Genomic DNA, 12,084 nt, shown 5'->3' with positions numbered 1-12,084 from the left:
GAATTGCCCTTATTTTTTATTAAAAAATATTAATTTATAATATGATGCCATTATAATTTCTAATTTATATTACAGAAACCCATGTAGTCGTTTAACAGAATGTGTTGGTTTACTTTTCATCATTGCAGGCGGTCTTCGTCCATACCTCTGAAACCACGTGCCTTGGGCATTTCACTGACCTGCTGATACAGAAAGCTAAACCAGTCATGCTAGTGGGAGGCGCTGGAGTGGGAAAGACTGTGTTTCTGCATGACAGACTGGCCACCCTGTCTGATAACTACATGATATCCAAAGTTCCATTCAACTACTATACTACATCGGCTGCTCTGCAAAGTACGCTAAAAGCATTAGACTGATTTCTGTTACTGTATTTTATATAGAGAAAAATGCTTCTGTCTGCATGAAATTCTGTTAAGAGACAAAGCTGTCATTTGTACCAAACATAATTGTATTTTGTATGAGGAACAGCTTACTTAGCGGAGTACCAAAGGTACATTCAATTGTAAACCTCTTAAAGTTTTTTCCTTTCTAAATATTCAGCTTCAGTTTCCTATTTTTTCATCAAAAGAAGTGTTTTATTGGTTGTTTTTTATTTCCTTTTAAAGAGGATATTTCACTTTGGACATCCATACACTGGGTGGTACTATTTTAATCCAACTTACAGTGACTATTTGTAGGCTTCCCCTTGATATTAGCTTTTGAGTTTATTCAGTCCTCCAGGCAGGATTACCAGAGGAAGCAGGGAGAACCACTGCATACTCTCGCCAGACTTGACCATAACAGCATAAAATTCTGACACTTGGTGATGTCAGCAAGATGACACAGCCTGTCCTTGCTGCCACCATTGTATTTCTGCGGAATTGTAGTTAGGTTTGATTGGCGTAAGTGACGCGCCATGTAAAAAGTACTGTGCCTTTTATTTTTTTAAATAACTGTGGTCAACCAGTAGATCAACAGCAGTTTTGAATCCATTATTTTCTGTGCTTCAGGGATACTGGAGAAGTCTTTGGAGAAGAAAGCCGGACGGAACTATGGCCCAATAGGAAACAAAAAGCTGGTGTATTTTATTGATGACATGAACATGCCTGAGGTTGACAAGTATGGAACTGTCCAGCCTCATGCCCTGATTAGACAGCAACTTGATTATGGACACTGGTAAAGTTCTCATGAGATATGTTCTAGTAATAATTATAACTTGATAGCCAGTGTTTTCCTCATATAAAATAGATTTGCTCCAGCTTTCTGGTATCATTGTAGGTATGAACGACAAAAGATGACTCTGAAAGAAGTACACAATTGCCAATATGTTGCTTGTATGAACCCAACTGCTGGAAGTTTTGTCATTAATCAACGACTGCAGGTAAAGCTTATCATCATCATCATCATTTATTTATAAAGCGCCACTAATTCTGCATCGCTGTACAGAGAACTCATTCACATCAGTCCCTGCCCCATTGGAACTTACAGTCTAAATTCCCTAATATAGACACACACTCACACACAGACAGACAGACAGAGACTAGGGTCAATTTTTGATAGCAGCCAGTTAACCTACCAGTATGTTTTTGGCGTGTGGGAGGAAACCGGAGCACCCGGAGGAAACCCACGCAAACACAGGGAGAACATACAAACTCCACACAGATATAGTCAGGAATCGAACTCATGACCCCAGTGCTGTGAGGCTGAAGTGCTAACCACTAGGCCACTGTGCTGTCCGTGTATGATGTCTAGGTTTTTACAACATAATGCTGCACTTTTTATTTGGATAATTGATTTTTAACTTTGAAGGGGTGTGCTGCTTTGCTTATTACATGTAAAGACAATTCCTCATGTCTTTTGTCCATAGTGATGAATTCAGTTTTGATAATTGATTAATGTCGGAAGCTTCCATGTGTCCCACTTTGACCAGAATAGTCTTTTGGTTTTGCCAATGGATTTTGTAAACTACAATGCTTGACATTCACTAGTACTTTTAAAATATAAAATAGAACTATTTAGAAACTAGGACTCATTATGTAGTCTGCCCTTATCTGTACATTTTGCAGTTGTCTTGATAATCCCTTTGCTCCAGAAGGCTGCATTATCTATGAGATCTTGCCCCAATGGCATGTCATTCAGCCAACACCACTACCTGTAAATTTAAAATCCGCAACATAGGATGCATGATAGCACGATACGCAGGACGAGGTGGATTCCGCAAAAGATAACAAACCATTTAAACATACTTAAGCATTGCAGCTACCAACATTGGACTGTAACATTTAAACAAGAAGACAAAGGCAGGCATATATTTAGTAAAATGCCCTATTCAAGCATGGGGGGGGGGTGTTTAGAAGTGGATTTAATCTTCAATATTTAAGTGCTGCATTATTATATTCATGGTAACAAGCTTGTTTCATTTTTATACCTTTTGCTTAGAGACATTTTACAGTTTTTGCTGTAAACTTCCCTTCAAGTGATGCGCTGGAGGCCATATTTGCCAAGATCCTTAGTTTTCACTTTCAGCAACACCATTTCCACCCATCTATTCTCCGAACTGGTCCTACAGTGGTCCAGGCTGCAATGTGGCTCAGTCAGAAAATGGTCCACAATTTCCTTCCAACTGCAATCAAATTTCATTATATTTTTAACCTGAGGGATATCTCCAACATATTCCAGGTAGGTGACTCATCATAGTACATTTACACAGCTTCTTTCATTTTACACCAATATCATTATTTCATTTAATGTGTTGGCTGCATGTTTACTATTCACTGTGGACATGGTCTTCCTTGGAACACAATATTAGACAACATGGTGAATGGTCAGTGATGAAGGCTGCAGTAATGAAGGAAGTTTAGAAGCACCAATATTCTTTAGTGGATTTGAGAACCTTTGACTTCTATTTTTTCTTCTCCTATTTCCAGGCCCTTAGAATGTTTCTTATGCTGGAAAGGTTTTGCAATTCAAAATGTGAATTGATTTGTGAGTAGATGTGTTACTTAAAGCTATGTGGGGTTCTTTAGTGAGAGTCTGAGAACATTTATAATGGTCATGATTTACCCTACTTATTAGGAAGATCTCAAAATTCGTTCTATGATTCGTTTCTTAATCTTGAGGGTGTATATCCAACCCCACTAAGGGTCATTTATGAAAGCGCATTAATATGCACAGATTTTTTTCCGAAATCCCATCGATATACACATCGAGATGGAAGCATCCAAAGTCCCCCTTTTGATGGAAGGAGCAGGGCAAATCTGTGTGCCCCTAGCTGAATATGGGCGTGCCCAAATGCCGAATTGAGATTTAGTTTTTTTTGCAGGATGAGATATTTAAATGATATTCAAGTTTGCACAGTTAACATTTTCAAGAGCAGTCTGTGGTTAGAGGGTGGCCACAGAAACTCTTTCTTTCTTTTAATAAGGATATTTTAGAGAGATTAGCATCAGTTTGCATATTTCTACCCAGAATTCTTAGGGGGAGTTTTAGTCTTTCACTCTTTGGTTTTGTGGGATACTTTTGGTTGTTTTAAATCTCTTCTGTTATGAGCAGCAACTTACTACATTTTAAAAATGTAAAAATATAAATTAACAGCTTTTCTTTTTGTTTTATTTTATTTTTTTCTTTAGGGAATTTTGTTTGCAACTCCAGAATGCCTGAAACAGCCAAATGACCTGGTCCTGCTATGGCTTCATGAGTCTTCTCGAGTTTATGGAGACAAGATGGTAGAAACCAAAGATTGTAAATTGTTTAAGAAAATAATGCATGACACTGCGAGGAAATATTTTGAAGTAAGTTTAAGCATGTTCCTGTGTCTGGCTTGTTACATTATGCATGGTAGCCATGGTAAAGTATGGATTTGAACTACTCATAGATGTTTATGCACCTGTCTAAGATATAGCTATTTATTAGTCATTGCTTATACGCTGTCACGTCTTCTAAGGTTCTGACCATCATTGTGATGCTTACGTTGCTTTGCATGTAAAAAAAAAAATCTACAATCACCCACTGTGTTTCTCATTTTGTTATGTACCTCTGCGTTCTAGGGTACAGAAGACCATATCTTGTTAAAGCAGCCACTTATATTCTCTCATTTTGCCAGTGGGGCTGGGGCTGCTTCTTATATGCCAGTTCAAGTATGGGAAGAATTAAGAAAAACACTTGTTGAAGCCCTTGACAGCTACAATGAGCTCAATGCAGCCATGAATCTGGTCTTGTTTGAAGATGCAATGCAACATATGTAAGTCATGTACAATGTGGATTTATCTGAAACTTAGGCAGTTAATGGAAACTCAACTAATGTATTGTAATGTATGATTTAAAAACTTGAAAGAGCACTAAAGATTGGCATAGTGTAATGTGCTTTTACCTTCCAGGCAATGGTTATTAAAGCTTTTAATGGGTTAAGGGTGCTCTTTGATGACTTGTGATAGTCTAGAAGGCTAGGAAGACACCCTGACAAAGCCTACTGGTTGCCAGTGAAACTTAGTGAGCTATGTGTGTTATAAGCTCCTTGGCCTGATGGAAAGCCGGTCAGCATTATATGCAGGGATCCACATTTGGAAACATGCTTCTTTGTTTAGAAAATGTGTTCCAGTTCTGACATCACAACCAATTTAAGGTTGCAAATCGTAATTGCCTCCACCCTCATGGATTGTCAAGTAACATAATTAATGAATTTACATGTTAAATAACATAGTAATTCCACCCATTTTGTCACATTCCAAGATTTATCCATGACATAATTGAAATGTCATCTGTCGAGTATTTTTGTCTATTCTTGTGATAGGTGAACAGGTGTCCAACTGGTCATCATTTTCTGTGCCACCACATTCCCCCATTTCCCTAGCATTCAGTTTATATAATGATGTGTGTTTGACGTATGGTATACACTATAAAGAATTATATTTATATACATATTACTATGCAAAGACAAAATAATTGACTTACTAGATACATAAGATGAGAATAATATTATTATTATTAATGTAATAGTGATATCAGTAGTGCTCAGTAAGCCTAGAGAAAGGAATACATAGATATTTACTTAACTGACCCAAATGTTGGGAACAAAGGGGAACGGGGAAAAGTGGACCCAAAACAATGATTTTCTTTAGAAAAGTCCATTGTAAATATATAACCTACAAGTACATCACTTCCTGGTTTACAATAGGTGACGATTTCCTGCATAGATTAACGTTATATATTTTGGAACTAAATATATTTTGTAAACTTTACTTTTCAACCTAATGTGACATTTTAATTTAATTTGAGCTGGAGATCACAAAAAAACACTATGATCCTCTTTCTCTTTAATTGTGCAATCTTGTTATGGCTGTGTAACACAGAACAATAACTGCAAATCATGAATTAGTTTTGTAAAGAGACCTAAGACAGCAAAATAACCAAACAGAGACTTTATATACACAAGGCTTTCATTTCAGTATAAAGTTTCTGACTACAGCCAATATGAGACATTGTTTTATATTATTTAAAGCTGCTTTTATTTTTCAGTTGTCGAATAAGTCGCATTTTGGAGGCACCTCGAGGTTATGCTTTATTGATTGGCGTCGGCGGTAGTGGGAAACAAAGTCTGTCTAAACTGGCTGCGTACATGGGCTCACTAGAAGTGTTTCAGATCACTTTGAAAAATGGATACAGTATCCAAGACCTAAAGGTGAGACTTAAATTTGATATGGCATCTATTTTAGCATATTCTTTTAATTTATTTTTTATGAAATCTATTATATTTTAATAACAGCCACAATGAAACGAAATAATTTGGTTTAATTACTTTGCAATATGTTATAAATTTCCATACTACAGTTTCTGTAAATTTTTATGGTCCAGTGGCTTTGGTTCAAATCAGCTTAATATAGCGTCTTTGCAGTTCATTTCTTATGCTTAATCCCTATTAATGCAACTTATTAATGATAGTCATGCAGGATTAAATAGGTGGTAAACTGCACTTATCCTGTATCAATAACACAGCGGGATTTGTTTGAGATCTTGGTTTCGTTTTCAGCTGTTTGCAGACTTTGTCCCCCTGTTTTCCAGGCACCAAAATTGGATTGTAAGATCAAATGGAAATCTACCTAACATGTTGCATTGACGGCATTGTTGATGCAAAACTTTACGATCAACAAAGTGATGACTGCAATTAAGCTGGCCACGCATGGGCTGAACCTGCCTCTTGAGCGCTGAGTGATAGGATCACTTACCAGTTTGGCCATGTTGATTGTTCTGCGCTGGGGTCGATCACATGTTGGTCTAGTTGTAGGAGAATGACCGTACACACAGGCCAATAGTAGTCATCTGCCATCCACATTCATTGGCATGCCCAACAATGATCAGAATAATTTTGAATTGACTATTCTTGGGGATTTCATGCCACACATGCAGGACCGGACTGGCCATCTGGCACTTTTGGCAAATGCCGGAAGGGCCGATGGCCAAATGGGCCGCAACGCATGCCCGCCGAGCAGCACTCTGCGCGCTGTTCTGTGGGCGGAGAGTCAGTAACTGCCGCCTGTGCAAGTAATCACATGGGACGGCACAGGTCTCGTTCGAAAACTCTACTCACTGATGTACTGGTGAGGGCTCCCACCAAGAGAAAGAGGCGAAAAGAAAAGCTCATACTCACCGGGTAATCGCCGCCTCCTCTTGTTGGTCAGCCCACCCAAAATGCTATTACTGGGCTAGTATCTACTTCCTACACGAGTACTAGCTACTATAACACAAAACAGTGCCCTGTTTTGGTGACCAGATCCCATGCAACTATAAACTCCTAGCACTAGGTGTTGTGTACTACTATAACTCAAGCCTCACAGTTCACAGACACAAATTACAAAAATGCAGACAGGGAATACGGATATCAAAAGCCTACCTTTAATTGGGTCCTGACTTCTGAATCCTGGAAAAGAAAATACTTGCACAAATACACAATACAGTACAGTGCAATAACCTAAAGTACAGTGAATGGGGCCACCACACAATGGCCACTTAATTACGATACAGTGGGGACAGACTGGGCATAGTCTCATGATGGCAAGGTACCTCCTAACTGCTACCGCCCTGATGCCAATCTGAAATCGCAGCCCTAGTACCTGAATTAAATGAGGCCACAGGGTAATCCTGACTTTATATTGCTGCATAGGCTAATCCTGAAATTATAGTAAATGTGCCCTCAGAGAAAATACAATTCCCTAATAGCCCTAATTATCCAGAGCCTTATGCCCACTGTAGCTACACGGTCTAGTGCCCAAGAAATACCCAGTACCTTGTGCCCAAGTGTAGAGAAAGACAGAGTGCAGGCATGTGCCTGGAAGAGGGCTGTCCAGAGGGCCTTACCTTTAATCTGGCAGTTTCATTGGCAGCAGGGGTGAACCATGATGGCCCTCTTGCTTCCCCTAGCGGCCCCTCCCTGGAGTCTTCTCCTGTTCCGTGATTTTCTCTCTGCTGTCATTTCCGTGCTCCTGCGCCTTTCGTTCCTTCTTCTTTTCTTCTTCTTCCGCCGGCTTCTTTCTTGAGCCCGACGTCTTCTATGCTTCTTCCAGGCGTCTTCTGACTTGAGTTTTTGCTGCATAGGAATTTCTCTTATTTATCAAAACCCCCTGGCTCATGAAGATTATTACCGGCAGTAGCCTTCACTGGAGGCCTCCAATGAAGCCTATTTAGCATGGACTTGTACCGCCACTGTCCTCTGATTGCTAACGACATTGGCCAGGGGACAGAACAAGAAAATGCTTTATTATTAAAATAAAGCATTTTTTCTACTTCTTCTTTTTTTTTAAGTTATTTATTTTTTACTTTTTTTTTATTTTTTTTGTTTTTAGAGTGTCCAAGTCTGGATTTCCAGTTCCAGTGGGCACGCTGACCCACGCATACACAGATTGCCAACAAACTAGCTTGGCGAGTTGCAACGCTTCTGTTACCGCTGATGGCCAGTGTCGCCGGGGAGCTGAGCATCACTCAGTGATATTTTCTTGGCTAAATTGCATGATAGAGGAATATTTATCGCTGAGCTAAGCAGCGATAGAAAATCTTTATTAATAGACCCCCTTAATATGAAATATCTGTAAGCTGAAAGACCTTTTCTGTCCATCCAAACAAAGGTTAAAAATGTTAGTACTCCCAAATCTGTAGTACTCACTGCACCTGTCTAGCATGGATTTATGAGACTTGTAGTTCCACAGTAGCTGGAGAGCCACAAGTTGCCTAACTCTGCTATAAAGCAATAGCATATAGCCTCAGAGGAGGCCCCACACTATATATTGCTAGAAACCCCGATACTTCTCCTTTCATGTCTGAATAGCAGAGCCAGCTTCTTTCTCTCCATAAGTCACAATAATGATGAATACAGCAATGGAGCAGGTGGACAGTCTAGCACAAAGCTTGGAGACTTTTGTTTTTATACCTGCATCAACATTTCCTCCAAGTGTAAATGATTGCCTCTTTCACCTACAGGTGGATCTTGCCAATTTGTACATCAGGACTGGAGCCAAGAACATGCCCACTGTGTTTTTGCTGACAGATGCCCATGTTCCAGATGAACACTTTCTCGTTCTGATTAATGACTTGTTGGCATCAGGTGATTACATCAACACATTTCTTGAAAGATTTTTTTTCCATTGATAAATTGTGTGTAGTTACAGTGAACTTTCAGGAAATGACACCATTAAACCAGTCCTCATAAGCAAGATAACCTTGTAATCATCGAGCTTAGAGGAATATTTATTTACGGTCCAATAAATGGGGAAGTTAAAACATCATTTGACATTAAAATACAGCACTGTGTAATATGGTGCTGAATAATATACATTAAATAATTGTAGTGATTATACTTAAATACATCCACCATGATTTCTTTCACTTATGTGCAACTGGTTGCCAAGTTAAAAGGCAGACATTCTCTTAAAAAAAAAAAAAAAAAACATAGAATGCTTTTGCTGACTTACTGGCTTTTTACCAATGTGCTATGTGGACTGCTTGATTCATACACAAGGGCAGGGACAGTAATGTGGCAGCAGCTCAAATTACTGCAGCCTTAGCTTTTTGCTCTGTATGATATCCCATTAGGACACTGTTCTAAAAAAGTAGGAAGAGCTTCAGCTGTCTGTAATGGACTGGGAATGTAATACCTCACTTTGTAACCAAATTGCAAAGGAATAGTTAATAGCTCAAATAAAATTTTGGGGGGATTTCTGGTCCTTTAAAAGTGAGGGGAGGTGGCATACATATTTCTATGGTTGATAAATATGACTGCCACCATGGTGCTTGCCCGCCATTAAGCATGGAAAAACTCAACATAAATAGTTTTTACAACAAAATGGCCGCCTCATACCCATTTCATAAATCAAAATGTAATATTTACTGTATTCGCTTTGCATCGGTTTGTATCTCTTATCAAACCACATACGAATTCACTCTGCAAAATTGACAATTTCAAGGATGGGAACCATAATCTTTTCTAGTATCTCACTTGTGTCCATGGCCAAAAACAAACCACGTTTAATTTGTGGATGGTGAGTGTCCCACTGTAACTACTCCTGTCCACCTGTCCACATCTCCCTCATTGTGGCACCAGAGCCACAAGCACAGAGAGTTTACACTAGTAAAGGCACATGTAGAAATGTAGATTAACAAACTACAGCTCTTGTTCACCTGAGCAATATGTTTGAATTGTATACTGACTAAAAACATTGTGTGTGTGTGTATATGTATGTATATGTATGTACTTTTCCATAGTCCCATTCTCAGACCTCCCCAGCAGGGCAGGTTTTAAGACTGTACTGACTCAGGAAACATAATGATAACAAAATATTCCCTCTGCACCCAGTTATTGGAAATGTTGCTGAAAGCTTATATTTATTTAGGATGTGGACACTCTATATACAGTATACGTAAATGTTCTTAAATGCACAATTATTGTTTTGTAATATGTACAGTAAACTAAATATATACATAAGCCATAGAGAACTCAGTAGATACAGGGCCAGCAATAAATGTTTCCTTTCAGGAGAGATCCCTGACTTGTTCAGTGAAGAGGAGATAGACACCATTGTATCCGGGATCCGAAATGAGGTGCGAGGTCTTGGACAGGATGACTCCAAAGAAAATTGTTGGAAGTTCTTTCTGGAAAGAGTTAGACTTCAGCTTAAAGTAAGAACTGATCTTGTATATTATGAATACATAAGTCTACACTACACTTTTTACATTTACTGCAGATGAATACACAACGCCTTTAACACTCACAAAATAACATCATTACCCACAGGATTAAAGACACTTCCCTTCATTAGTTATATTGTCAGAGCTGTACGTCTCGTATTGTCTGCACATGACAATGTGACGTATTGTAAGCACCATCAGGCCTTGATTTATGGAACTGTGTAATTTTATCTCAAGTGAGAAAGTGTCTCTTCATCCAGTGTGGCTGATTCATCAAAATGTCTCGCGTAAAGTATCAGTCTAAAGAATCAGTGTTTTATGAGTAATACGAGATTAACTGGACATTTTGTCAAGAGCTGATACAGCTGGTCCACCTGTCATTAAATAGCAGTAATAGCAGAAAACACAATAAATGCACACTGTGAGACCTTACTTGGCCTCCAATGTTACTAGACTGTTTAAGGAAGCTAGGTAACCTTTAGTGGCAGACCAGTGACCCCAGTATAATAGTACTATATGAGTACACTCAGTGTCGTGTCTAATGAGGGAAAAACGTGTTGGTGGCAGGGGCAAACGCAGGATTTTTAAGGGGGGTTTCCTCCCCCACCCAAAAAAATACATAGAGAGAGAGAGCTGCTGCGCATGTGGCCGCAGCTCCATTTAGGCGATGATGTACTGTACAACAGCCGCAGCGCTGTCAAAGAAGCGTCCGTGGCAGTCCTGTATCAATACAGCAGTGCCGTGGACGCTTCTGTGACAGCGCCGCGGCTGCTGTACAGTACAGGGCAATGTTTAGTGCCTGTTCGTTCGCGGAGGGGAGGGTTTTCTGGAGAACCAGAAACCCCCCCCCCCTTGCTAGCACCCCTGGGTGGTTGGCCTTGAGGGCAGGTTATAGGTGTTGAAACAATGGGACTTGTGAAGTAAGCAGATACAGGTTTGATTCAGAGCTGGATTTAGTAAAGGCAGATATCAGATAGACGGATAGGTAAAGGAAAGGGAGTACATAAACCACACTTTAAATATTCAATTTCTGCTGCAAATGAGCAGCTTAGACAACTACACAGTGCTTGCATTCTTAAATGTATTTCTTAATAAAATTGTGAACAATCATGCAAATAATTGGCAATAAAATGTGAAATGGCACTTAAATGTAATGCTAACTTCATGCTTACCATGCAGTAACTACCATTGGGACGTTTATAGAGCAAAGGGAAAGGTAGTATTGCCTATAGTAGCAGAGTCTGTGGGTCCTAGAATCTATGTTTGTTTGTCCGATTTGCTGTACATTCTAATTGTAGTCACCTGTTTTGGAATCCCACAACAATGGCACACTTGAAGAAATACCACTCTGACACTTGGGATTCCAGCAAAGAAAAGGTTAAGCAGCACTGGCCGATAGCAACTGATCAGATTCTAACTAGTGAATTTCAATAATGAAAGTAAATCTTGGATTACTTGCTATAGCTGACAGCATCCTTTGCATCTGGTTTCATATATTATATGAATCCAATTAACCCTTTGTTTTGCCCACATATCACAGTGGTGGCCTATTTATCACTGATAATAATGTTATTTATACTGTACATTGCACTTAGCTCACTCACTAGCTCTATTGTTCACATGTAAAAGTTAGACTCAGAACTATCACCAACACCAATTCGTTCTCATTAAGGGGTCTATTTATGACCCTTCGTTTTTTTCACTTGATACTTTTCAATCCTTATCTCCTTGATAAGGATTGAAAAGTAACGGCTATGTATTAAAAAACTTCTCAGGGACAGCAGTGCCGATAGACTGCTGTCCCTGAGAAGTGACTCACCTGATCATCGCAGTCTTTTCTCAAGTTTAAAAGCTGCAATGATCTTCTCTTTTTTTTTTTTCCTTTTTTGTTAGTGCGCATGCACCGACTGAAAATTTGGTGCATGCGCACTAGCA

The 12,084-nt window shown here is 39.2% G+C and overlaps 1 protein-coding gene across 1 annotated transcript in view; it reads left to right on the top strand.

Annotated features, from left to right (window-relative positions):
- Positions 1-12,084, top strand: part of DNAH11 (dynein axonemal heavy chain 11) — a 168,513-nt gene that overhangs the window by 91,006 nt on the left and 65,423 nt on the right. Inside the window, exons 45-53 of the mRNA XM_075214347.1 lie at positions 129-333; positions 990-1,155; positions 1,258-1,360; positions 2,419-2,658; positions 3,609-3,770; positions 4,026-4,219; positions 5,494-5,656; positions 8,446-8,569; positions 9,998-10,140. Of these exons, the coding sequence (XP_075070448.1) occupies positions 129-333; positions 990-1,155; positions 1,258-1,360; positions 2,419-2,658; positions 3,609-3,770; positions 4,026-4,219; positions 5,494-5,656; positions 8,446-8,569; positions 9,998-10,140 (1,500 nt within the window). The remainder of the gene's footprint in view (positions 1-128; positions 334-989; positions 1,156-1,257; positions 1,361-2,418; positions 2,659-3,608; positions 3,771-4,025; positions 4,220-5,493; positions 5,657-8,445; positions 8,570-9,997; positions 10,141-12,084) is intronic.

The sequence above is a fragment of the Mixophyes fleayi genome, chromosome 5 (assembly GCF_038048845.1).
Source record: "Mixophyes fleayi isolate aMixFle1 chromosome 5, aMixFle1.hap1, whole genome shotgun sequence".
In the NCBI taxonomy this organism is placed as follows: Eukaryota; Metazoa; Chordata; class Amphibia; order Anura; family Limnodynastidae; genus Mixophyes; species Mixophyes fleayi.
The sequence above is the reverse complement of the archived record's forward strand: the minus strand, read 5'-3'. Positions and strand labels throughout refer to the sequence as shown.